Source organism: Ictidomys tridecemlineatus, chromosome 13 (genome assembly GCF_052094955.1).
Source record: "Ictidomys tridecemlineatus isolate mIctTri1 chromosome 13, mIctTri1.hap1, whole genome shotgun sequence".
Taxonomy (NCBI): Eukaryota; Metazoa; Chordata; class Mammalia; order Rodentia; family Sciuridae; genus Ictidomys; species Ictidomys tridecemlineatus.
The window spans coordinates 88,577,414-88,601,509 of NC_135489.1; the positions used below are offsets into that span (position 1 = coordinate 88,577,414).

The following is a 24,096-nucleotide window of genomic DNA, read 5'->3' on the forward strand; positions in this document are numbered from 1 at the left end:
CCTCCCGGGTGTATGAGGCGGGCGGTGGAGTGGCCAGGGCCACTGTGTCCTCAGCACTACTCCTGTGTGTCTGGCAGTGCTGCTGCCACTCTTGCTGCTCATACTGTCCTTCCTGACGCCAACCCTTGCAGGCGATGGCACTGTGGCCAGGAGGCCAGGAGAGCCCTCATGCTGCTCTGCCTAATGTCTCTCTCTCTCTTTCTCTCTCTCTCCTTCTGCATCCTGTGCTTCTGCCTCTCGCCACAGTCACGCCAAAGTCAATGGGCGCGTGTATCTCATCATCAATAGGTGGGTACTCCTGTGTTTTCTGTCTTTCAGACTTTCTTGCTGTGTTGAACTCTTCACCGCTTTGTAAATGAGAAGTGCTGTGGTCAGGTGGTGGAGGGGCTGCCAGGTACGCTCGCGCCAGCGTGTGGCGCTCCTCCCCAAGGGTGACTCCCAGCACGTGGGGGTCCTCGGGGTCTTCAGCTGGCGCTCAGTGTCTCATCCTGGCTCAACCCAGGTTTGCTCTTGGTAGACCGCGTTCAAGGCTGAGTTTTTCTCTCTCCTGGCCACACGGTCGAGAGCGCAGCTGAAGAACGGCTCCTCCACACACCCTCCTGTCGATGCCAAACCTGCTGCCAGACCCATGCCCTTCCTGTGAGGTCACTGCTGCTCTCCTGACTGGCTCCAGTCCTCCACCGCCTGCTTGCCCTACCTCCCTGGCTAAAGGCACGAGCTCCCCTGCCCCTGCACGGCGCCCTGACCACTCAGCAACAATACCCCGTGCCCTGGACTCTAGGCCCTTACCCATCAGCTGATGCTCCCTAGATGTTTCCTGAAAGAAATGCAAATATTCAGAAACAACACATGATTTTTAAAATATCAATTTTTAAAACAAACCTCTACTTTAAAAGATCAAGATCAGTCTTGACGAGGATTTCACAGTGTGTCCACATCCGGCAGCAGTGCAGAGATGGCCCTGGGACTCAGCCCCATTTGAGATGCCCCATCCCTGGGGAGGTCAAGCAGGCAGTGCACACAAGCCAAAGAGTGCTCTGTCCTCACAGTGCCACCCAGCACAGGGAAGGCCTGTGGGTCTGGCTGACTCCAACCATTCTGCCATTGTTAATAGGTGACTTGAATTGTTCCCTCTCATAATACCAGTTGTGTCCTTGATGGAAACATGCATTTTAAAAGAAGCCCAGTTAACACACGACAACTCTCCAAACACTTGTTCATTTTCCATTCACTTTTCTCCTGGGCAGACAACCAAAGAACAAGGTATCGGAGGTGACACGTCCAGAAGGCAGTGTAAAAGGAGAGGTCCCTGCAGAGCGAGGAGGGAAGGGAGCTGGTGGATGCCAGAAGCCTCTGAGTCAACCGAGGGGTTTAGCTGACTGCAGGAGGAGGCGCAGGCTCCAGTTAGACCTCTCCAGCAACTTGCCCAGCCCGCCCTTCCACACAAAGGGCCACCTCCCTGCCTCTCCCTGGTTCTCATAAAGCACTTGGTGTTTGCCTTGGGCAATGGGCGTTGGCTGCGTGAGGGAAGACCCGGAACTGCTCTGAGGTCTCCCTGGGCAGCAGCTGGTGTGGCTTTGACCACACTAGTCACTCCGGCCTGCAGTCCACATCCCAAGGCCAGGGCGCTTACTATGGCCCTCAGAGGTGTGAAGGTTCAGAGCCACCCAGGCAGGTAGTGCCAGACCCCAGAGGAACAGGATCTGAGAAGCCTGTTCCCATGGGGCACCAGGTGCTTCTGTGGTGTGTGCCCAGGGTGCTCACCTTCCACAGCTCCTCCCCAGGAGAGGATCGTGAATGAGCTGTCTTTCCCTCAAAATTGATTTCTTTATGCTCAAGATTGTTTGTTTTACATAGAGAAAAGTTTGCTTATTAATGTTAATTCTGAATTTAAAGAGGAGGTTTACCTACAATTCTCCATAGGTTGATTAAAATCTACAGGTCACCTTACAAGATGTGAGGTAGGAGAGGGTGTTGAGAACAGCAGTTCATAGTGATGAGGTTATAATAAAGCAGCTTTTTTTTTTAATTGTAGGGAAATTCCAATTGATTTAGTAAACAGTGTGAAATAGAATATTTTAACAGGATTAAGGTCCATTGCACTGATGTTTACAGAGGTTGAGACTATCATATCCAGTCTTGCTTAGTTGATATTTTTTTTGGAGGAAACACTACCATATATGTTTGATATGTGGTATTAAATTCATAAATCAATTGCTTTTATGTGAATACAATCTTCTAAAAGTGATTGTGAGTTCTAGAAAATACTTTATGCCAAACAATATATTCTATTTTAAATGTTACAGGCATTATAAACATAATGAATTTGCAAGATGAAAGGAAAGTGACCACAACACTCGGAGCAACCAAGAGAGCTTTATTGCAGCAATGCAAAAGAGAAGAAAGAGAGAGACAGGAGAAAGAGGAATGAAAAGAGGAGAGGAGAGATGGAGAGGGAGAGAACAAGAACAAGAGCAAGAGAGAGAGAGAGAGAGAGAGAGAGAGAGAGAGAGAGAGAGAGAGTGCAAGAGAGAGGGGCCCCACAAGAGGGAGTTTTTATAGCCAAATTTTAATGGGGTCTCTGGGTCTGCAAGCTGCTTTGTTGGCACAAGGGGGGTTAAGAGTTCAGCCTTGAGCGGGGTGGGGGGAGGAGTTTGAGTGTTCAGCCTTGAGCGGGGGGGCTTGGGCGTTTGGGCTTGAAGCAAACAGGTGATAAAGAACCAGACAGAGGGTTTGAGTGGCCAGGTCATCCTGCAGCTAACTTTGTTTGGCATGCCCTGCAGACAGCTTATTCAGCCTGTCCTGCACCTAACACAAGATATCTCCTTTTCTCTAATCATCTAATGGAATGGGTAATTACAATTTGCACTTCACATGTTCCAAAGTAGAACTATTGAAAAAATGAATGAGAGTTTAAATATGGAGATTTTATGATGGCAGAATTTCCATTTTTCTTAGTGGAGACTGGCTTAATATGTAGTTGTTTCCAAGTCAAGTCAATAATTAAATGTCTTCATCACTCTGTGTTACATAATTTGTTTCTTCTGTTTCAAAGAGAGCATGTCTCCAGGGTATAAATGTCTTGCCCAGCATTGAAAGAGTCCCACTGTGCACCAAGCACAAGGAGTCTGCTTTGCAGGGGAGCTCAGGGTGCAGGACTGCATCTCTAGCTTCCCAGAGAGAGTTCCCAGCACACACTTAGGATGAAACGATGTAGGCGCAGATAAGGAAGCATGCCCTGAGGATGGACAGGAACGCGTGCATGGACAGACTGACAGGTCCCTTGGCTTTCCTGACACAAAAATAGAGAACCACAAGTATTGAGAGCTCAACCTGAATCATAATAAAGCAAGGAAATAAAATATCTGTAAAAATAAAGAAACTCTAAGGAGATAGAATGAACTCTTTGTGTGGAAGAAACACAAAGCATTTGATTTAAGGAGGTAGAGAACAGAGCTTCTTCAGAATCCCATGAGCTTTCACTGTGTCTCTTTGGAGTCCCAAAGGAAAAATCCTTCATCTGATCATCAAATAATTTGCACAAGATGATCAGTAAAAAAAATCGCAAGTGTTGTAAGTTCTGTGGCATGAAGTTCCAGCGAATGTGTCTTCGTGAGAGTGTGCCTTTTACTATAGTTTTTGAAAAAGTCGAGATCTTTTTTTTTTTATTTGCTAGAGGAACAAAACGACTGATTTGTGGCACCCAGTCTTTTCAGAAGCATGAGGATGACTTTTGGCTCCAGCAAACTGCAGCTGACTGAGCCTCTGAGGTGGGTGTCTGCAGCCCAGCCCTTGGCTCCGAAGCCCTCACTGCACGCACAGCGAAGTTGTACACAGAGCAGAGTGCACAAGGCCAGGGAATGCTTGGAGACAGGTTCCCAGGAAGAAATCCTAGCTGGTTTTCTTCTGAATGGCCTTTTTGGCATACCCGAGTTCTGTGACGGAACGTGCCGACGACAGAACTGCCGTCCACGGGTGCATCTTCCCTGTCCTGGTTGATGAGGCTCAGCCAGGTGCACTTTGAATTCTGCCTTTTCATCAGGACAGACTTATGACATGGTTGTGAAACCTAATGTATGAAATCTGCCTGTAGAAGATGGTTCCTTGCTTTAAAATCCTTCCTGTATATGTAAGCAGTGTGTTCAGCACTTATGGAAACTGCTTTAATTTTCCAAAAGTTCTATGAAGCAGACACAGTCATTTCCACTTTACGGACCTGAAGACTGAGACTGGAGAAACAGGCTAAGTAGTTTTGCAGTGTCATCTGACTCATAAGTCATCTGATTGCTCAGATGGCTCCAAATGGTAGCTGGCACATGGGTCCCCTCTGCTTTGTTCTGCCAGCCATTGTAAATCCAGAGGCTAGGCTGCCTGGGGAGTGGGGCTCGGTGTCAGGTTGGCCCCAGGTCTCCTCTGTCCCCAGTTCTGTCCAGTCCCAGACCTTATGCAAATTACCACCAGTTTCCAGAAGCAAGTCTCGTAGATGATGGTGTCTCCAAGGGCTGCTCCCTATAGGCTCAGCCCAGTGTCTCCCTCGACTCCGTCGCTCAGCCGTCCGTACTCAGTGTTGACTGCCTGTGATGTGGCAGTCTGGGCACGTTGCTAATTGAGATAGAATGAACTCTTTGTGTGGAGGAAATACAAAGCATTTGATTTAAAGAGCCATAGAAGCAGCTGTAGGATGGCCTGGTGGCTGGGGACTCACTCCAGGGTTAGAAAGGCATCTGCTCATCAGCTTGCAATGGTGGCAGGCATCTGACACACTCAATGGGGGCACATGTCCCCACTAACCAACATCAAGTTCCTTGTTATAGTAAGAGGTGTCTTCCCAATGCAGAAGAGAGCTGTACATAGGGACATGGGCACTCTCCTTGGGGCTACTGCTTCCACACCCAAGCACGTTCAAAACACAGAACTGTCAAGCTGGGGCAGCAGTGTGCACCCAGAGGTTCCAAGTGCTACCCTAGTGTCAAAGAAATGGAGTTGCAATTCCAAGAGTAGTGGACTTTCAAGAAGATGAAGGGATCAGTTAGTGGCTTAAGAAGATTCGGGAGCGACATGTGGGCAGAGTTCCTGCTCCCAGAGTGGAGCCCTGTGCCAGGCTCCTTGGGCATTGGTGATCCACTTGCTTCCGGCATATTGTCATGAACCACTTGACCCCACTGGGAAAGGGATGCTTTTGAGTGATGACTGTCTTGAAAGACTAAGAACAATGCCAACTCGTTACAAGTGGCTCCCCTAAATGACAGGCATGCTTTCAAATATGAAACTGTGGCTTGAAACAGCTTAAGACTTTACCCAGCTGAATCGACTCATTTTTATAGAAAATTTACTGAATTTCAGAAAGGCTAAATAATTTTTTTTCAGAGTGTACAATTATGTGGGTAAAGCTTTTTAAATTGTCTGTTCTCTTATGATCAGGCTGAAATTCATGCATTAATTATTGCAAATGAAGATCACTATGATTTCCACTAGGCTTTTCCCTAGGATGGACTGTATTGTCCACAAGGGAGTGGGCTCTTTAAGGCATCCATTTGAATATTAATACACATTATGCTTTTTAAAAAAGAGCAGGAGGTCAGGCACCATGGCACAGACCTGTAGTCCAGCTACTCAGGAAGCTGAGGTAGGAGGCACACTGGAATCCAGGAGTTCAGGGACATCCTGGGCAACAGAGAGACTCTGTGTTGAGAACACAGAACACAAGGCAGGTGTGTCCACTGTGGAATCAGCCACAGTGCCCAGGTGGCTGGAAGCTCCCTGCCTTCCTCCCTGCCAGCTGCCCATGCACAGCTTATGTCTGCAACCTTCAGCCTGAGCAATGCAGACCCCAGAACTCCTGAAAGCATCTGAAGCACGTGGCTTCAGACGCTGGTGGAGTGGGCTCATCCCTGCCAAGGTGCACTGAGCACACGTCCTGTAAGAGGTGGAGAAAACTAACCTAACCTGTCACTGATGTGGTTCCTGCAAGATGGTCGGTTGAGTTGCTCAGAGAGCAGGGTACACTCTGCCTTAGTGGTCTACACGGACCCTCCTTTACAGAGCTGACCACTCTCGGGTCAGTTGGCAAGCCCAGGTCCCTAGCGAGAGCTCGCTGCCCACACAGCCTGAATGCACCTGGCCTCAGGCCGCAGCTGCCCAGCGCTCAGGAATGCAATGCGGGTGAAATGTGGCATGACGTGTGATCTCTGACTTCCTTATAACTCCTCTGTTCTCATCTCCTTTTTTTCCTTTCTATTTCAATTACTTTGAGCAGCATCAAGAAAAAATTACCAATCCACCAAAATGAGTAAGTCCCCCTGTGAGGCCATGAAATGCTTGCTCCCACGACACATTTCATGCCTCTCCGTCCTAAACTCTGACCATTTGCTCCTCTGGGAACAATGTCAAGTTTAGGTGTCGATAGCTCTCATTCCTGACCAACCACCAGAACTGAATAAGAAAGGCTAACCTAGGCCAACCAGTGGCAAGATACAGGCACCACATTGCCAGGCCTCTGCTCATGCACCGACTCTCCCGTGGGCCTCTCTTTGACTTGCCCCTCACTCACACCGGCCCTGCACGCCTTCCTCTCCTGACGCAGCTGCTCTCTGCCCACAGGTTGGCCCACCCCGAGGGAAGCCTCCCAGACCTTGCCATGATGCACCTGACCGCCAGCCTGGAGAGGCCCGAGGGGAAGAAACTGGCCGAACTCGTAGATGAGAAGACAGAGGGCAGCCCTGGAAAGGCTGAGAAGGGCGAGCTTGGGGAGGGCAGCGAGGAGCCCGAGGAGGGAGAAGACGAAGAGGAGGAGTCGGAGGAGGAGGAAGAGATGTCAGGTAACCACTACCAGCAGCTGCTCGGACCAGGGGACGAGCACTGACCCCACAGCTCAGTGTGACCTGCTCTGGGGATTGAAAGTTGAAGATTTCATTTTGGGGGGTATGCTATCATGGTAATATCCTGCTCCAGTCATTTCTTTTGAATCTCTCTGAATTGAAGAATGCTAAGGGCCAGCTGTGGTCGCCTGAGCCACAAGCAGAGCTTCTGTTGAGGGCAGGAGCGGGGTGTCTGCTACGGCTCAGGCAGAAAGCCTCAGACAGAACAGCTCCCTGTTCAGGGCCTCTGGAGTCCTGGACATCGCCATTGCAGACGCGTCCCCAGGGGAATCATTCCGAGGATTCCCATTAAGAATGTGTTTCTAGTTCTGCTGACATGCTCAAGACATGAGGAACAGAGAAGGTGAGAAACACCCACTCACAAGCCCACCCCCAGAGGTGTGTCCGCCACCTTCATTACTCTGGAGTCCTCCCTCTTTCCCCGCTTTTTGTCCTAGACTTGAAACGCTGTTTTAACAGGGGATGGTGAGAAGCGAATGGCCATGGGCTCAGAAAATGTTTTCCCACAGAAACATCCAAGGTTGAGAGTTCGGCCTGTGCAGCAGTGCCCAGAGAGCGCGGGGGACCCCAGAGCACTGAGTTCTGGGGGTGGTATGCTGTGCTGGGACAGGACAGTAGAATATTGCTTTTGTCTTTGCTGGTCAACTCTGCTTTACAAAAGTAGAAAATTTAAAACTAGAACAAGGAACAGGCATTGTGGCGCACACCTGTAATATCAGCAAGTCAGGAGACTGAGGCAGGAGGTTGCAAGTTCAAGGCCAGCCTCAGCAACCTGGCAAGACTAGCTCTAAATAAAAAATACGAAGAGCTGGGAATGTAGCCCAGAAGTGCAGCACCCCTGGGCTCAATCCCTGGTATCATCATAAATAAATAAGCAGCATGAGAAAGAAGATCCCTCTCAAAAGTAAGTGCCCCCCCAAAGCTGGTCCCCTTCCCCACTCAGCACAGGAGACCCACAGTGAGGACCAGAGAAGCTCAGTCCTTTCTTGAGCCATGTCCTGAGCCACACACAGCCTTAGTGCAGAGGGAAATCCCAGCTCCTCCAGAGCAGGCCTGAGGACCCAAGCTCCAAGCTGGGATTGAGCTTTACTGATGGATCTCACCAAAAGTCGAACTTGCTTTGTGCCTCCATGCCCTCATGCTGTCCACTCCTCCAGATCATGTCCACTCACTACTCAGTCCTTCCTACTGACCACCATCTGAGTTACCCTGTACGTTAAGCATGTTCCACAGGGATGAAACCTCACTTAACTGTCCCAGGACAGACACCGTCCCAACTCCCTGTGCCAGGTGAGGGCCCATCCTCTGCCTAGACAGTGGCCTTGGTACAAACATGACAATGTAATGTGTGACATAAATGTGACAGTACAAGATAGTCCTGTGGTGGCTTTCAGTACAGTCCTCTAGACAGCAGCGGGACCCCTGGGTTGTGCACAGCTGGCAAGAACGCAATGACTGATCTGGCTGATCACAGCACAGGATTACCGCCAAACTGTGGAGTGGCTGGTCCTGATCCTGGGTTTGCTGTTCCTTCTGGTGAGGAGCGGCTGGTCCTGCTGAGGCAGACCTCTGACCTGTTCTTCCAGGGAGAATGGACAGTTTTATCCGCTCATTTATAAGTTGCTTATGGGAGCACCATTTTGACAAAACAAAATCGTAACTTACAGGTAGCTCAGGTCACCTCAAATCCTCAGCTTACATCTTAACCTTAAGAGTAAATAAGGCTGCCAGGCACGGTGGTGAATGATTGCAGTCTCAGCGACTCCGGAGGCTAAGGCAGGAGGGTCATGAGTTCAAGGACAGCCTCAGCAACTTAGTGAGGCCCTGTGCAACTAATCGAGACCCTGTGTCTAAAGGAAATATAAAAAGGGCTGGGGATGTGGCTCTGTGGTTGAGGCTGGGTTCAATCCCCAGTACCCAAGAGAGACACACAGAGAGAGTAAATAAGGTCAAAATTCTTCTCTACACCCACTTAGTTAGAAGGTGGATAAGGCAGCATCGTCCCTAGAATCCTAGGTTAGGATATCTGTGTGGTCAACATGCCTGGGGGCTCGTGGACCACCCTTGCTCCACACTTGGCTGTTCTTAGAACTCATCCCCTGTGGTGACTTCACAGCTCCTTGTCCTCATCTGGAGGTCACAGATACCCTTGATTAATGACAAAGGCCGCCTTGCTCTGTCCTGCAGACCTGCGGAACAAGTGGCACCTGGTGATCGACCGCCTCACGGTGCTCTTCCTGAAGTCCCTGGAGCACTTTCACAAGCTGCAGGTGTTCACGTGGTGGATCCTGGAGCTGCACATCATCAAGATCGTGTCCTCCTACATCATCTGGGTTTCTGTGAAAGAGGTAAGTGAACGTTGCTGGGGCGTCACATCAAACAGTCACAGGGGTCACTCCTTGTCCAGCTGTCTGCCATGTTTTTAACTGGTGTCCACTACATTAGGGATCTGGCTCTGAAAGGATGCCTTTGACATGCAGAGCAATCCACTCAGTGGCCATGAGGAGGGGGAAGCCACAGAGAGAAGGGCCAGGGCTTAGTTTCCAGTTGACTGGTCATAGTCCCAGGGCTGCTTGTTTTCGCCTGTTTTTTTGTTGCCAAGTGTGAGAGTGGGCTGCTCTTCTGCATGTGGGACTCTGCTTCCCTCAGTTCTCTCTGAGGAAAACGATAACATTTTGGCTCATGTTATTGGTTCTGAAGTAAAATCCTTCATAGAGCGCACCTTGTTGGTTGTTGCATTTTTGGAGACGAGTTGCACTTTCCAACTGCACACTTCTCCTGCCCTCCGTTTGGTGTCCATAAAAAAGAGTCACTGTTCCACCGACAGTCATTTCCTATTGACGGTGGACAAACTGGCTCTCCTTGCATTTATTTAACAAATACTTTTTGCATACTTCTAATTTCCCTGGAGTATTTTTGAGTTGGTTAGAATTCAATTTGTCCTCTAAAAATTAAGTCAGGGACCTCCACCTATAATCCTTGAAAAGCTAAACCGCAGGGAAAGAGGATGACCACAACACCGGTGGTCATGTGCAGGTCACTAAGGGTGACACTTGATCTGAGCTGCGGGGTCTGACCCACAACTTCCTGTGTGCTCCTGGGCCAGCTGCCAGCTGCGGACCATGCCCCTCCAGTCCCTGTCTCAGCTCAGCACTCTCCCTGGACTCCAGACTCTCAGGCCCACAGGGCAGTTGGATGCGGCTTGCTTTTTGTGCCCCCAAAGCCTCTTCTGTGAATGTCCCTGAAACCGAGTTCACCCTGAACCTCATTCCTCCTTCAGGAACTCCAGCCGATTTCTGCTTGCCCCTCCCTCTTCTGCATCCCGTGGGCCTCCCATCCTGCAGCCAGCTGGTCTTCCCAGAGTGTGACTAGCACCCTGGCAGTGCTCTGTGCCAGACCTTGGCACGGCTCACTCCCATCCTTGCAGTCACCTGGTCATGTCCCCTGCCCTCGGGGGGACATGACCAGGTGACTTCAACATTGTCCTTCCGGGTACCCCAGGGCACCTGCTGGAAGGCTTCGGGTCTCACTTCCCTGGCAGAGAGCCACTTGGTTCTTCTGGATTGTGCCAGCCACACTCTCCTGCACCTGGGGGGCCCTGTACCTGGGACCCCTCTGCCCACACCTGCTTACGCTTCCCAGTGGGGGCCCGACTCCTCCGGGGCCGTCTCCCCACCTGGGTTAGCTGCCTCTGCCTGTGCTCCTGTATCGCCCAGCCAGCCTGGCGCGGCCTCAGCAAGCTGCACTGCCCCAGCTCCATATGGACTTCCCACTGCTTCCTGTGCTTCTCCAGGGCAGGAAGCTCCATGGGAAGCATAACCTTGAACCTGGGTAGGATTTGTTAAGATCCCTTCTTCCCTTTACCCATCATCAGAATATCAAAAGTTCTGTGTAAATCATTTGTCCTGTTTTATCCTCAATGCCTTCAGTGCATATTCAAAGAAATAGCAAAGAGACTTCATTTCCCAGTGTTGTGTGAGCCACACTCTCCTGTGCCTGGGGGGCCCTGTGTCTATCTTCAGTAGATATCTCTAATAGGATTTGCTTTTTAACATCCAAATTGACAGGGCCCTTGCTGACCACTAAGGGAGGGGCGGTCAGTTAGCTAATCAAAATACTTTGATAAGATGTCGTATTTAGTATGTTATGAGCACTTCATGGTTTACAGAGCACTTCCACAGGACAATTTCTTTCCTCCTCAATGAATTCTGAAAGGCAGCCCTTCCTAGTCCAGTATTTTTGCTCTGAGTACACAGAGAGGCCCCTGGCCTTAGACAGTGGAAATAGTTAAGTGCAAGAATAGCTGGGGACAACATGCAGAATCGTCAACACCGTGATGTAGTCTTCACGTGTCACTTTATGGTTTTGTCAGCCAACTAGGTAGACTGCCCTCCCCAGCTCATAGAGCTCAGCACTTTGTGCACATTCACTTTACCAGCAGTATGCATGCTGCCGTTTTCACCTAATGACATGAAACATCCCACACGTTATTTGAATGACGTCCAGCATAGATGCGTGTGGCCCGTGGCTGAATAAGATGGTGATGCTCCTGTTCTGTTCACGGAGAGTTGCTAAAAGTGGGGACGATGCTCTGAGGGGTAAACTCGCTGGCGTCCCAAGGTCCGCGTGTTCACGTGGAACTCATGTCCTCCCCAACACTGACCCCCTTTTAGCACTTCCTGTCATCATGTGGGCTCCCGTGAAGAACCCAGGAGTCTTCTTTCACACTCCCTTCTCTGAAGCCCCCCAGCCCACCACCACCATGCCACCAACCATCAAACCCAGTTAACTCTATTTCCATCATGAATCCATGGCCCTTTTCCTCCTGGGTGACCGCAGCAGCAGGAGAGCTGGTCTCTGGCCTCTTGTCTAATGCCCATCATGTGCCCTCCATCCCTCACTTACATTTCTCTAAGTAAGATGCCGGATGAGCTTCAGATTCCCCAGAGTGATGCCCTCCAGGGAGTGGTGTGGCTGTTTCCTGCAGGATGGGCCACGTGCCATTACACAGTTCTGAAAGGATCCCCAACCCTTGGCTCATGGCGGCCCCTCATCCTCCCCACACTCCCTGCCTCTCACACTGCTGACTCCCAGCTCCCGGTTGTCTGTGGCTACCTGCCCCACCATGCTCCTCCACTCCTCCTCAGCTTTCCAGCCTGGCTCAGCCATTCCCACATCTCTACTCTGGAGCCAGGATGCCTCCTGGGCCTCAGGCAAGAGCCTGTTCACATCTTCAGCTCAGCCATCATTGCCCTACACTGGCATCACCTTGTTCCTCGTCTGTCTTCCACAGAAGACACAGTGTCCTTGGGCCCTGGGCTCACTCCCCTAGTGCCCAGCACAGAGGCAATGCCTTGCACGTGCTCAGACCTCAACCCCCCTTGCAGGTCAGAGGTCGGGTCATTGTGCTTGTGGATGTCACGTCATGTTGTGTGTTCCTGTCTCCATTTCTGATTCCATGTCTGCAGGTGTCTCTGTTCAACTATGTGTTTTTGATTTCTTGGGCTTTCGCTCTGCCTTATGCCAAGCTCCGCCGTGTGGCTTCCAGCATCTGCACCGTCTGGACCTGTGTGATCATCGTCTGCAAGATGCTGTACCAGCTGCAAACCATCAAGCCCGAGAGCTTCTCTGTTAACTGCTCCTTGGTGAGCCAGGGGGAGGGGTCCCACTGCCCTTCAGGGAAGCAAGGCAGTTGGAGGGCCAGCTGCCACACGCTCATTCTGTCCAGCCTGTGAGTCACCCCATCCAGGCCCTGTCTGTCCTGCCCTCTGTGCTGGACCTCTGCCTCCCTCCAGCGGGGACCTCCCCCTCACACTGGGCCTTTCCCTCCCTATCCCACCCCTGTCCCTTTGGTCCAAGCTGAAGGAGGACACCTGAACTCACCCAATCTGGAGAGCCATTTTTCACTCCATTTTCATTTTTTTCAGCCCAATGAAAACCAAACCAACATACCCCTGCAGGACCTGAACAAGTCCCTCCTCTACAGTGCGCCTATTGACCCCACTGAGTGGGTTGGCCTGAGGAAGTCTTCTCCCTTGCTTGTCTACCTGAGGGTAAGGGCACTTTTGTTCCTACTTAGAGCTCAGCACAGTTTGGAATCCTTCCCCTCGAGACCGTTAGTATTCCATTAGATAGAACCTCCTCTTCTCATGTGGCATTTGGAATCATGCTTGCAACAAATTCCTGTGACAGATCATTATTGCACCAAAGAGAAGCTGGCCAGCAGTCTGAGCTTGACTGAATACAGTGTGCCGCATACATTCACCAAGTGCCTTGTCACATTCCAAGAGCAAGGTCACTGGGTTCTCAGAACTGAAACGTCCAAAATACGTTGTCCAATTTTAAAAAAGCAAGTCTTAAAACACTGTGCAAAGAAAAATATGGGATACAATATATCAAATTGTCAATAGTGATAATTTCTGAGAAGGAGATGTTATTTTACAAGAAACTTTTGCTGTCTAAATTATGTTTCTCCTTATAATTATTATTATTTACCAGGAATTGAACCTAGGGTGCTTAACCTCTGTGCCATATCCCTAGACCTTTTTATTTTGAGACTGGGTCTCACTCAGTTGCTGAGGCTGACTTTGAACTTTTGATCCTCCTGCTTCAGTCTCCCAAGCCACTGGGATTATAGGCATGTGCCACCATTCCCAGGTGTTTCCCTGTGATTTTTAATAAAGACCATTTACTACATTTAGAAAGAATAAAGCATTACCTTTGCAAAAAAAGAACTTTAGTTGCAAAGAGATGAAAACATTATACCTTCCATGCTTCACATTTGACCTTGGTGGATAATCTAAGCAGCCCTGTCTGTACTGCGTGGACAGAGCCCTTAGAAGTAAGACCTTTCTGCTCCATGTCTGGACCTCAAAGGCCCTAGACCTTTGTCTTCTGTGAGTAGCTGCTAGTTTTCCTAATACAGTAGATACCTTTGGGAATGGTCTCAGCCCCCAGTGGCTGTGAAAAGGATAAGACAAATCGATACTTGAAAAGGGTGGTTAGAGCAGTGTGGGGACCCACGTGGGCTCTTCTCACCACTCCTGCTGTTTTCACACTACTGCTCCGTTGTGAGCATGCTTCTCAATTCACTGCCCACTCCAGTCAGACGTCAGAGGTGGTAAAGGTGTCCCCTGTGGCTGGCGCAATGTGTTTCCCAGGATGTGTCTGCACTGTTGGCCCCTCTGGTTGCCAGCAACCCCCCGGGGCCAGGTACCCCCGGTGTGGAGCACTTCTCCAGGATTAGGAGCACAGCCACTGCCTCGTGTCCAGAGATTCTGAGTCCTGTTGCCATGGAGATTAGCCCCATTTCCACAGTGGAGACAACACCATAGTAAATAAGACGACAGAATGAGCCTTGAGTGCAGTAGGAGTCATAAAGGTGGGGTTTTGTAAAACACTGTGCTTTAGACATTACGAATCAAGAGCAGTGACATTATAGGAATGGCTCAAGCTGAAACTCATAAAGCCCTTGGCAAACAGCTGTACGTTCTTGCTTATTCTTTGTAGAATAACCTCCTGATGTTGGCCATTCTGGCCTTCGAAGTTACCATTTACCGCCATCAGGAGTACTATCGGGGTCGAAACAACCTTACTGCCCCTGTGTCCAAAACTATCTTTCATGACATCACAAGAATGCATCTGGATGATGGACTTATTAACTGTGCCAAATATTTCATAAACTACTTCTTCTACAAGTTTGGCCTGGAGGTGAGTTTTCTTGCCAATGTGTTTTATTTCTCTTTACACAAACATATAAATAGCCATCTCAGGCCCGTTGGCCACTGGAGCTATTCCACACTCCGGCCCATGCAGACTGACTCCTCAGGTCCACAGAGAGTGCTCTATTGATGCAGTGGCATTTCCCAAGTCTGGGGACCAATGCCCCTTACTCTGCAGCCAGGCACTTGGCCTCTTGGGATCTCAAGAGCCATCTGGGTGCATGAACATCCGTTGTCTTATTAGTTCTCCCGCCAGCTTTGTGCTGGGGTTGGAACCCAGGACCTGTATGTTCTGGGCAAGGGCCTCATCATTAAGTCACAGTCTAGTCCTCACATTAGTTACTTGTAAAGAGTAAAATATTCTCAACCATCTTTGCTTTCGAGCATTCAGAGTATAACCTGCAGCTCCAGGGAGCTGTTTTAACCTGAAGTTGTGCTGGTAGTTCCTGCCCTTTATTTAATAGGGTGAATTTGCAGGGGTGCTGTATCATGAAGTCATTACCACTGTCTGCCTGCGTCCTCTCCAGTTTGAAGTGGGTCTCATGACAGTGACTCAGTCAGGTGCTCCTTTGGAGGTAACCTGTGGATCTGCCTTCAGGCTAAAAGGCTTTCAAAAGAGCAAGATGCGGGGACCCACGCAGGTGTGGTTCCTGATGTGCTCCCCTTCCCTGCAAACCCCATGTGTTTTCACCTCTTGTCACCCTTACGCAGACCTGTTTCCTAATGTCAGTGAACGTGATCGGCCAGCGAATGGATTTCTATGCCATGATTCACGCCTGCTGGCTCATTGCTGTCCTGTACCGACGCAGAAGAAAGGCCATCGCGGAGGTCTGGCCCAAGTACTGCTGCTTCCTGGCCTGCATCATCACCTTCCAGTACTTCATCTGCATTGGCATCCCGCCTGCCCCCTGCCGAGGTGAGGGCACTCCCCAGGCGGCTTCGCCCAAGGGCACTTGGTAGACCAGTGCAAGAGACTGATTCTGCCTGTGGCCCTCCCTGCAGATTACCCATGGAGGTTCAAGGGCGCCGACTTCAACGACAACATCATCAAGTGGCTGTACTTCCCGGATTTCATCGTGCGGCCGAACCCAGTGTTTCTCGTCTGTGAGTGTCTCAGGGCCCTGAGACATCAGCAGCTGGGTTTACATGGGCTCCTCAGTCCTCACAGGGTGCCCAGGACCGCTGGTCTTCCGCTGGACCTTATAACCCTATCACCAGTCAGGAATGGCTCTTCCTCGCTCTGTTGCATTTGCAGAATTAACAAGTCAACATTGGAGATTCTGTGTTCACTGGAGTCCTCTCACCCCGAGACACCCTCACACACCTGCACGCCCGCCTTTCACAAGACAGTTCAGGGAGGGAGCCTGGGGCCGGGAAGGGTTCCCAGCTGCCACTACAGACAGACCCAAATAGAGCAGGGCTGTGACAGTGAGGAGGATACCTACCTCCCAGACTTGGGGTCACTGGGTACCTTGTCAGGGCCATCTCATGGGCTGGTGAGCCCAGGGCTAGAGACGCTGCGCCACCCGGGATGGCAGGGAGTGGCTCTGGAGTGGCAGCTGCCCCCACATACTCAGGTTTAAAATGAGGGGCTCAGCAGGGCTGCAGCCTGCCAGGCTCACATCCCCTCTGCCCACACGCTCTCTGCCCTCCCCCTCTCTCTGGTGCCTGGCTGGGAATGGCCTTGGGTTACAAATGCAGAGAGAGGACAAGGTCAAATAGAACAGGATGTCTGCACCCACAACAGGTGAGGAGGTCAGCAGGGCAACAGCTCCAGCTTCCTGGACACAGGTGGAGACCCAGGCCAGGAAGGACGCTCCCTAGCCCAGCACCCTCACTGCCCGCCGTGCAGGCGAAACCCAGACCGCCCTCTCACAGCTCCCCATGCTGCAGATGCCCTTGGCCTGGCCTTGGGGTCCAGGATGGCTTTTACGGAACGCTTTGGGGCCCGGCTCACTCGGGGGTGACTGTGCTGCCCGAGGGAGCCCAGAAGAGAGCAGGTGCCAGTGTCGCCCTTGTCCTGCAGACGACTTCATGCTGCTCCTGTGCGCCTCCCTGCAGCGGCAGATCTTTGAGGATGAGAATAAAGCTGCCGTGCGGATCATGGCCGGGGACAACGTGGAGATCTGCATGAACCTGGATGCGGCCTCCTTCAGCCAGCACAACCCCGTGCCAGACTTCATCCACTGCAGGTGAGGCTGAGTGCCACCCAGCAGCTCCGTCCTGGGCACCTCGCGTGGCCCACTCTCCCCTCCTCCCTCTGCTGGGCTGGGGAGGAGATCTGCTGAACTACAGACCCCAAAGCTATGAATGGGAGCCTCCATACTGAGGCTACCATCAGTGTTGGCCTCCTTCTGTGGCCTCCGCTTTCCTCCTCATCATACGAAGCCGACTCATGTCAATCATACCCTGTAGCAGCTCTCCAGAAAAACCTCCTCACCTTCAGACCTTCACCCCAACTCCCCAGCATCCTCTGCCACCCCTTCTCATCCCATCCCTCTTCCTCATCCCCACCCCTCCTCCTCATCCCTCTCCTCATCCCCATCACCTCCCGCTCTCCATGCCCCCTCATCCCCACCCCTCCTCCTCATCCCCATCCCCCTCCATCCCCCATCCCCTCCTCATCTCCCATCCCCCTCCTCATCTTCCATCCCTTCCTCATTCCCCATCTCCTCCTCCTTCCCCATCTCCTCCTCCATGTCCCCTCATTTCTCATCCCTCCTCCTCATCCTCCATCCCTCCTCATTCCCCATCCCCCCTCATCCCACATTTTCCTCATCCTCCATCCTCCTCATCTCCTCTCTCCATCCCCCCTCACCTTTATCCCCTCCTCATCCTCCATCCCCCCTCATCCTCCATCCCCTCCCAATCCCCCCTCATCCCCCATCCCCTCCCATCCCCGGTCCCCTCTCATCCCTGGTCCCCCTTCATCTCCCTCCCTCCTCCCTGTGGCCCATCACTCATCCTCACCTGTCCCTCCCTCCTCTCCATTTTCGTACCTCCTGTATCCTTCGTCCCTCCTCCTCGTCTTCGCTCCCCTTCCTCATTGCCATCATCTTGCCCCCTTCCTCATCCCTGTCCCTCCTCCTCGTCCCTGTTCTGTCTGCTCATCCTCTATCCCTCCTCCCTGTCCACACCCCTCCTCACCCTCCGCCCTCCCCCGCCCCTGTCCCTCGGGTCCCTCACCTCCTGTGTGTTCTGGGCCCTGAGGAGTGAGGGTCTGGAGCCGCCTGTGCTGCTGCTCTCCTCTCGCTCTCCTGTGTCTCGGCCTGGGCTCCCGTTAGAGCCTCTTGTAAGGTGGGTGTGACTTATTTAACTAGTGCATTTTAGTCACATGTGACAGTGGGGCCCGCCTTGGCCACCGTGATGGTAGGGCCCACTTACACATGCTCATGGATGCACAAAGTCCTCCGTCCAGTGCCCCCCACTGTGCCCTCCTCCCTCCCATCCCCGTCCTCTGCTCCACAGCACCTTTGCTGACCTCCACCATCTTCCCCATCAGGGACACCTGGGCCTGGTGTTGAGAGCTGGTTGTCTCCCAGGCTGTGTTGCTGGCTTTGCTTCTCCCTGGTCCCTTTGGCCCTGCCTGGCCTCCCCTTCTTGGAGGCACGCCGGCTCAGCCTCCACACGCAGCTCTTTCCACCCTTGAGGGCTCAGAGCCACCCAGGAGCCAGCACAGCTGGTGAGAGGCTGTGGACCAACTGCCTGGCCTTGGAGTCTCACAGGGTGGCAGCTGGCTCCTTCCGTGGTGAGGGGACCGGGAGGGGCTCCTGCAGTCACAGCCAGGAGAGTCCTGTTTAAACAGCGCGACCGCCCTCTAACCTGGTGCTGTTACCCCACCCACTCTGCCCCCTTCTGAGGGGTGAGTCCCCTTCTCACCTGTTCACTCGTGTGCCCATCCCGCCCTATGGCTTTGGCACTACGAGGGATAGGGTCACTTTAAGAGTTATCCTGTGCTTTCAAAGAGCCAGGCTCTGTTCCAGGTGCTTTCTGTGTGTGGAGCCATTGCCACCCAAAGGCCACCTGTGTGCAGGTGATATCACCCCATTTGCAGATGAGAAGACCGCCAGGTAGAGCTGAGGCCCAGGGACCAGAGCACAAGGATCTGGCCCATCAGCCCAGCCCTGCACCAAGTGTGCTCTGGCTCTGTCAGAAGCTCAGTGCGCACTGAGTAAATACCCAACAAGCAAATTGGCTTGAAGATGGCCTTTCTGAGTGACGTGCCGTATGAACACTGGTCTCAGGCAGGGTTCCCAGTCTCGCCTCTTCTCTTGATGTGAGAGAAAGGTGGCCCCAGCACACACCCTCCCCCCCAGCGCAAAGGGAGTAAGTTCTTCAGCGCAGCAGCAGAGCTCCCCTAAAGACCAACCCAGGCAGAAGCCTCTACCCATCACTGGTTTTTAAGGCTGAATCTTATTTTGAAAATTAGATTGTTTCAAGTTTTTAGATCTGTTTATCAGTTAGGAATAGCAGAAAGTGACAGGCACACACCCCTATGGTGGGAAGTGAACAGTCACGTCCCGTGGTAGTGACATAAGGGGCCCCATAGCAGGTGGCCTTGTGGGAAGCCCTGAGCAGGTGCGGATGTAAGGGGTGCAGCCCTCCTCCAGCCCGCCCTCAGGTTTGAGTGGCTCCACACTTCCTCTCTCTGTGCTCTGACAGGGAACGCCCTCTGGACCCTGCCACCTGTCACCAGGACTCAAATCAGTTCTCTCTAGGACCTGGAGGATCCTCATCTGCTGGTGTTTCCCACATTTTCTCCACCAGCTCCGCACTGTGACACTGGGAGGCTCCTGGCCAGGGATGCACCTGTGAAGGCCCCGCACAGCCCCCACGTGCACTCAGGGTGCTCCATCCCAGGTCCAGGGAAGTCCCCCATATGGGCTTCAGTAGGGACTGGGAGCTCTGTGTGTCACTGACTCCACCCCAGAGGTCCTGGCTCACTGAGAAACACTGGCTTATTATCTGCTCTCCTTTGCTTAGAAAGTCAAGGGGGGTGAAATATATTTTAGATTAAAAAAAAATTCACAAAAACATTTTAAGTGTTTTACTCTGCAAAACATAAAGGCTAAAAGTTCACACATCTGAAAAAAATGCTCCTTCCCTAATAACACTGGACAGGTCAAGTACAGTTCATGTTTTATTAAGAGATGGTTTATTGACACCCTGCAAAATAACAACCCGTTAATCAAAGAACTAATCCAGAACTCGTTTTGCTTTGCTTCTCCCCAAATCTGGGTAGAGACGCATCCACAGCAAAACCACCCAAGACCAAAAGCTGTGACCAAACAATCATGGGTGGCCTCGGCCTGCAGGGAGTGTTCCTGTCAGCTATGACTCTGGCAGAGGCTATTCTCCCCTTCCATCAAGAAGGCCATTGTGGAGGGATAGGCCCCCCAAAAGGAACCCTGACTCAGCCCGGGACGTCCAAAGGCAGAGTGCTAAAAAGCCCAGGGTCCCATCTGGCAGTGTCTGTATCAGAACTAGTCCCCATCTCTATGGAGACCTTTTCATTTCTAGTAAAATCTTCGTATGTTTATGGGTTTGTTTCTTCTGCTAATTTCTAGCTCAGGAAAAGGAATGCATGTTCATTTGTTTCTTGCCAGCCAAGATATTCTAGCAAGAAACGCTAAGTTTTAGAATTGATTTGGTATCTGCGTTACAATTTCTGTTGCCATACCATGATCCATCCCTTCCATGGAAAAACAGTGGCATTTTGAACACCAAGTGGTAGGCCGAGAACATGGCTGTGTGTGAGAAACGTGATCCACACGATGATGGTGGTAGCAGGTGCAGTTATGGTGGCGCTGATTGCGGGAGAGTGCCCCCACGAGAAGGAAAGGTGGAGCCAGAGCCGCTGGCGGGCTCTGAAACGGCTCTCGTGGGCAACCCATGGGGCTGAGTTCTTTCCCTTCTTCAAACAGAAACTCCCCGCTCTGTGCCCGTCTGCTCTCCTGTTGCCCCGTGTCCTTTGGTTCTTTCCAGATCCTACTTGGACATGTCCAAGGTCATCATCTTCAGCTACCTCTTCTGGTTCGTGCTGACAATCATCTTCATTACTGGGACAACCAGGATCAGCATATTTTGTATGGGTTACCTGGTGGCCTGTTTCTACTTCCTGCTCTTCGGGGGCGATTTGCTACTGAAACCCATCAAGAGCATCCTGCGCTACTGGGACTGGCTGATAGCCTACAACGTTTTTGTGATCACCATGAAGAATATACTGTCGGTAAGTGCCTCCCAACACAGCACAGATGCGGCTTCCACGTGAGAGTGGATCAGCACTCGGTGGTTATCAGGAGCCCCGAGCCTCTCCTACAGCTCTCAAAAGCCCCAAACAAGATGCTGCCAATTCAGGATCCCCAGGACCATTATGACTGTGCGTTGCCAAATTCAGCAGAACACATTTTGCTCTTTTCCACGGTTTCAAGGTCATATGATGAAAGGGTTGTATTCACTGGAAAAATTCTAGAATGTGTTTTATTAACTTAAGTGCCATCCCTTCTGAGGAACCATCTTATCACTCACAGTATGTGCTTGAAGGGGCCTTTGGTGGCTCCACGGGAAGCTGTGAATTGGTTTTGGTGTTTGCGGTACTAGGGATTAAACCCAGGGTTGGCTCTACCTCTGAGTTCCATTCCCTGCTCTTTCTCTTCTCCTTTTCTTTTATTTTGAGGCAGGTTCTCACTAAGTTAGGGTCCCACTAAGTTGCAGAGGCTGACCTCAAACTTGCAATCCTCCTGCCTCAGCCTCCTGAGTCCCTGCAATTACAGGAGTGCACCACCATGCCCAGTTTGTTGAAGTTTTTCAGTCATATCATATTCACAAAAATACAACTCTCTTACTCGCAAAGAACTGTAGAGGTGTAAAGTGAAATGAAATGAGCATAATTCTCTGTGTGGCGTGGGGAATAAGGTGGAATGGAGGCAGGATGCAAGAAATCCCGCGTGCCAGAAATGGAGAGACCTGGGAGAGAGTGCAGCCTAGGGCAGCCTCTGATTAGGGCCTGGCTAAACCATGTGGACGGACCGAGGAACAGCACCGGCTCGCTCTCCTGTCCACCTGGTGGGGTCCTTGGCTGCAGCTCCTGTGGGTGAGGGTGGATGGCCTGTTCCTGCAGCTGTGTCTGGGATGGCTCCTGGGAACACAGAATCAAAACAGGGGCCCAGAGTGCACCCATTCACAATAATAGGGCTTGGCTTATTCCCCCCATAGCCCAGGTCTCCTCTCAACAAGAGGTGCTTCCACATGCAGCAGCGCTGCTCCGAAGACCCTGGCTGTGTGCGTGGGTCTGATTTGCCCGGGGACTTCCAGGGCTCCAGGAGCTGCCAGTGCAGGGTCCCGTGGTGTCTGAGACTGGGTCCCACGTGCGCCATCTTGATCTCTGGCACCAGGCCCTTGTGAGTTCTTGCACCTGTTGGGGTCACGAGACCCCAGCTTGTTTTCAGGGTGCAGTTTCAGACCCTGCCTCTGTCTGTTTTTCAGATAGGCGCGTGTGGATACATTGGAACGTTGGTGAAGAAGAGTTGCTGGTTGATCCAGGCCTTCAGCCTGGCCTGCACCGTCAAGGGCTACACCATGCGTAAGTACAAGAGGCCCATGTGTAGTGGACGTCAGAAAGGAGGGACGTGGAGCAGGACTGCTCTGACTTAGAAACTGGGCCCAAGCACACAAAGAGAAGAGTCCAAGGTGGAGGTCGATGGTGCCTCGGGTGGAAGCAATGGAAAGGGAGCGCGCTGTGGACCTGAGGGCCATGGCATGAGGTGCCTTCGCTCCAGGCACCTTGGGTCACTTCCTAGACACTGCCCACCCAGCAGGTCTGGAGATTGGGTGCAGTGCTATTGTGACTCCCTGGACTCCTCTGAGCTACCTATGATAGGGAAGGACTCTAGGGCCCACCCAAAACTGGAGTTGCTCTGGTTAGACTCAGGGGTCTCAAGGTGATGAGACTTCCAGAACTTTCTCTCCTCAAGAAGTTCAGGGATCTGTAAATGCAAACCATTGGGAGGTCCCTGGGATTTCTGGAACTAGACCTGCACACGGACTAAGGGACATGCTGTCCCCACCACCCTGCCCCTTGCAACAGAGCCCAGGCAGGGCTGTGTCACATGGTTGTGGGCTAATCACTCAGGAAACACTCTCCGTCTGAATTTTGTCCAAATTAGAAGGTCTTCTATTTAGTCAGCTGGGACTGCTCCCTGCAGGACCCGAATTGTCTTTGCTAGGACCAGTATCCGAGTTCTGTGGGGTTTATAAGGGGAAAAACCACATCCTCAAAAACATAGGTGCAGGCAAGCAACAGGATGCCAGGGCTAAGAAAGCAGTCAGCAGAGCAAAACAGACAGCATCCTGGATTCAAGCACATTTGTGGGCATATGAAGTACAGAAAAACAATCTGTAGCATCTTAGAAACAGCTTAACATTATTTATTCTATAATACTTATCACATATTCCTATTATCCTACTTATTAATATTCCATAACCTATACTCTATAATTTATAATCTATATTGATCAAGCTCAGACCATGACAACATGGGGGTCTTCTGTGGGCCAGGATGGGGGCCGCTTGTATCCAAGCCTCCCGCACCGTGGCTGGTGGCTCAGGCTGCACTTTGCAGTTGAGTACCACGAGGGATGGCCTTTGACTGAGGATCCAGGGGGCTGCTCACTCCACCTCCTCTAAAGACCATCCGTGTCCCTTGGCATGGTGTCACCCCACAGAGCCTGCGGTAGGACAGCTGTGTTTTGTTGAACAGAGCGTTTCATCTGTCACTGCACACGGGGAGTACCCCATGGCCCTCGTTGGGGGTCCCTAAGGGAGAGACAGGCACAGAGGCCTCTCTGCCGAAGGTCAAGAGACCCTGTGTCATAGCCCAATGATTTCACGCTGATGCTAGATTTGAAGTGTGCGCGTCATTTGTAATGGGTCATCTGTAAGTAGCACATGAGAACCCTGCTCTTGGGCCTCTGTGATCCCTGCACTCAGGCAGGCCACAGGGTGACTGTGGGAGGGAAGTCGGCTCCAGCGGGTTTTCCTCTTGTCACACAGCCGAGGATGACGCCTCCTGCAGACTGCCCAGCGGGGAGGCCGGGATCATCTGGGACAGCATCTGCTTTGCCTTCCTCCTGCTGCAGAGACGCGTGTTCATGAGCTACTACTTCCTGCACGTCGTGGCCGACATCAAAGCTTCCCAGATCCTGGCTTCCAGGTGGGTCCGGCCACGGAAGCACGTGGCTGCTCTCCTAGAAAGTGTGCTGAGTAGCACCCACCTGCTTTCTGTCTGAGCCTGCTCGGAGAAACCACAGAAACTGAGACATCCTCTCCAGGAAAGCAAGGAAAATCTAGCCCAGGCTGTTAAGACCCACATGGTGTAGAAACTCGGAGTCTGATGAGAGTGACACTTCCCAGGAGTTGGGCCCTGCAGAAGCTCAGAGGGGCCTGGGCTGACTGAAGCCTGCCACACACCCTCCCTGGGGCAGGGCCAGTGCTGGTTC

At 51.8% G+C, this 24,096-nt stretch overlaps 1 protein-coding gene across 4 annotated transcripts in view; it reads left to right on the top strand.

Moving 5' to 3' along the window:
* Piezo2 (piezo type mechanosensitive ion channel component 2) overlaps positions 1–24,096 on the top strand; it is a 337,909-nt gene that overhangs the window by 251,901 nt on the left and 61,912 nt on the right. For 2 of the 4 annotated variants that reach the window (XM_078030440.1, XM_078030437.1), the window contains exons 18-29: positions 247–288; positions 6,601–6,818; positions 9,066–9,226; positions 12,347–12,523; positions 12,806–12,931; positions 14,388–14,588; positions 15,311–15,515; positions 15,602–15,703; positions 16,626–16,791; positions 20,585–20,828; positions 22,085–22,181; positions 23,651–23,810. In XM_078030440.1, the coding sequence (XP_077886566.1) occupies positions 247–288; positions 6,601–6,818; positions 9,066–9,226; positions 12,347–12,523; positions 12,806–12,931; positions 14,388–14,588; positions 15,311–15,515; positions 15,602–15,703; positions 16,626–16,791; positions 20,585–20,828; positions 22,085–22,181; positions 23,651–23,810 (1,899 nt within the window). The remainder of the gene's footprint in view (positions 1–246; positions 289–6,600; positions 6,819–9,065; positions 9,227–12,346; positions 12,524–12,805; positions 12,932–14,387; positions 14,589–15,310; positions 15,516–15,601; positions 15,704–16,625; positions 16,792–20,584; positions 20,829–22,084; positions 22,182–23,650; positions 23,811–24,096) is intronic. The other 2 variants (XM_078030438.1, XM_078030439.1) reach the window with 1 other exon arrangement.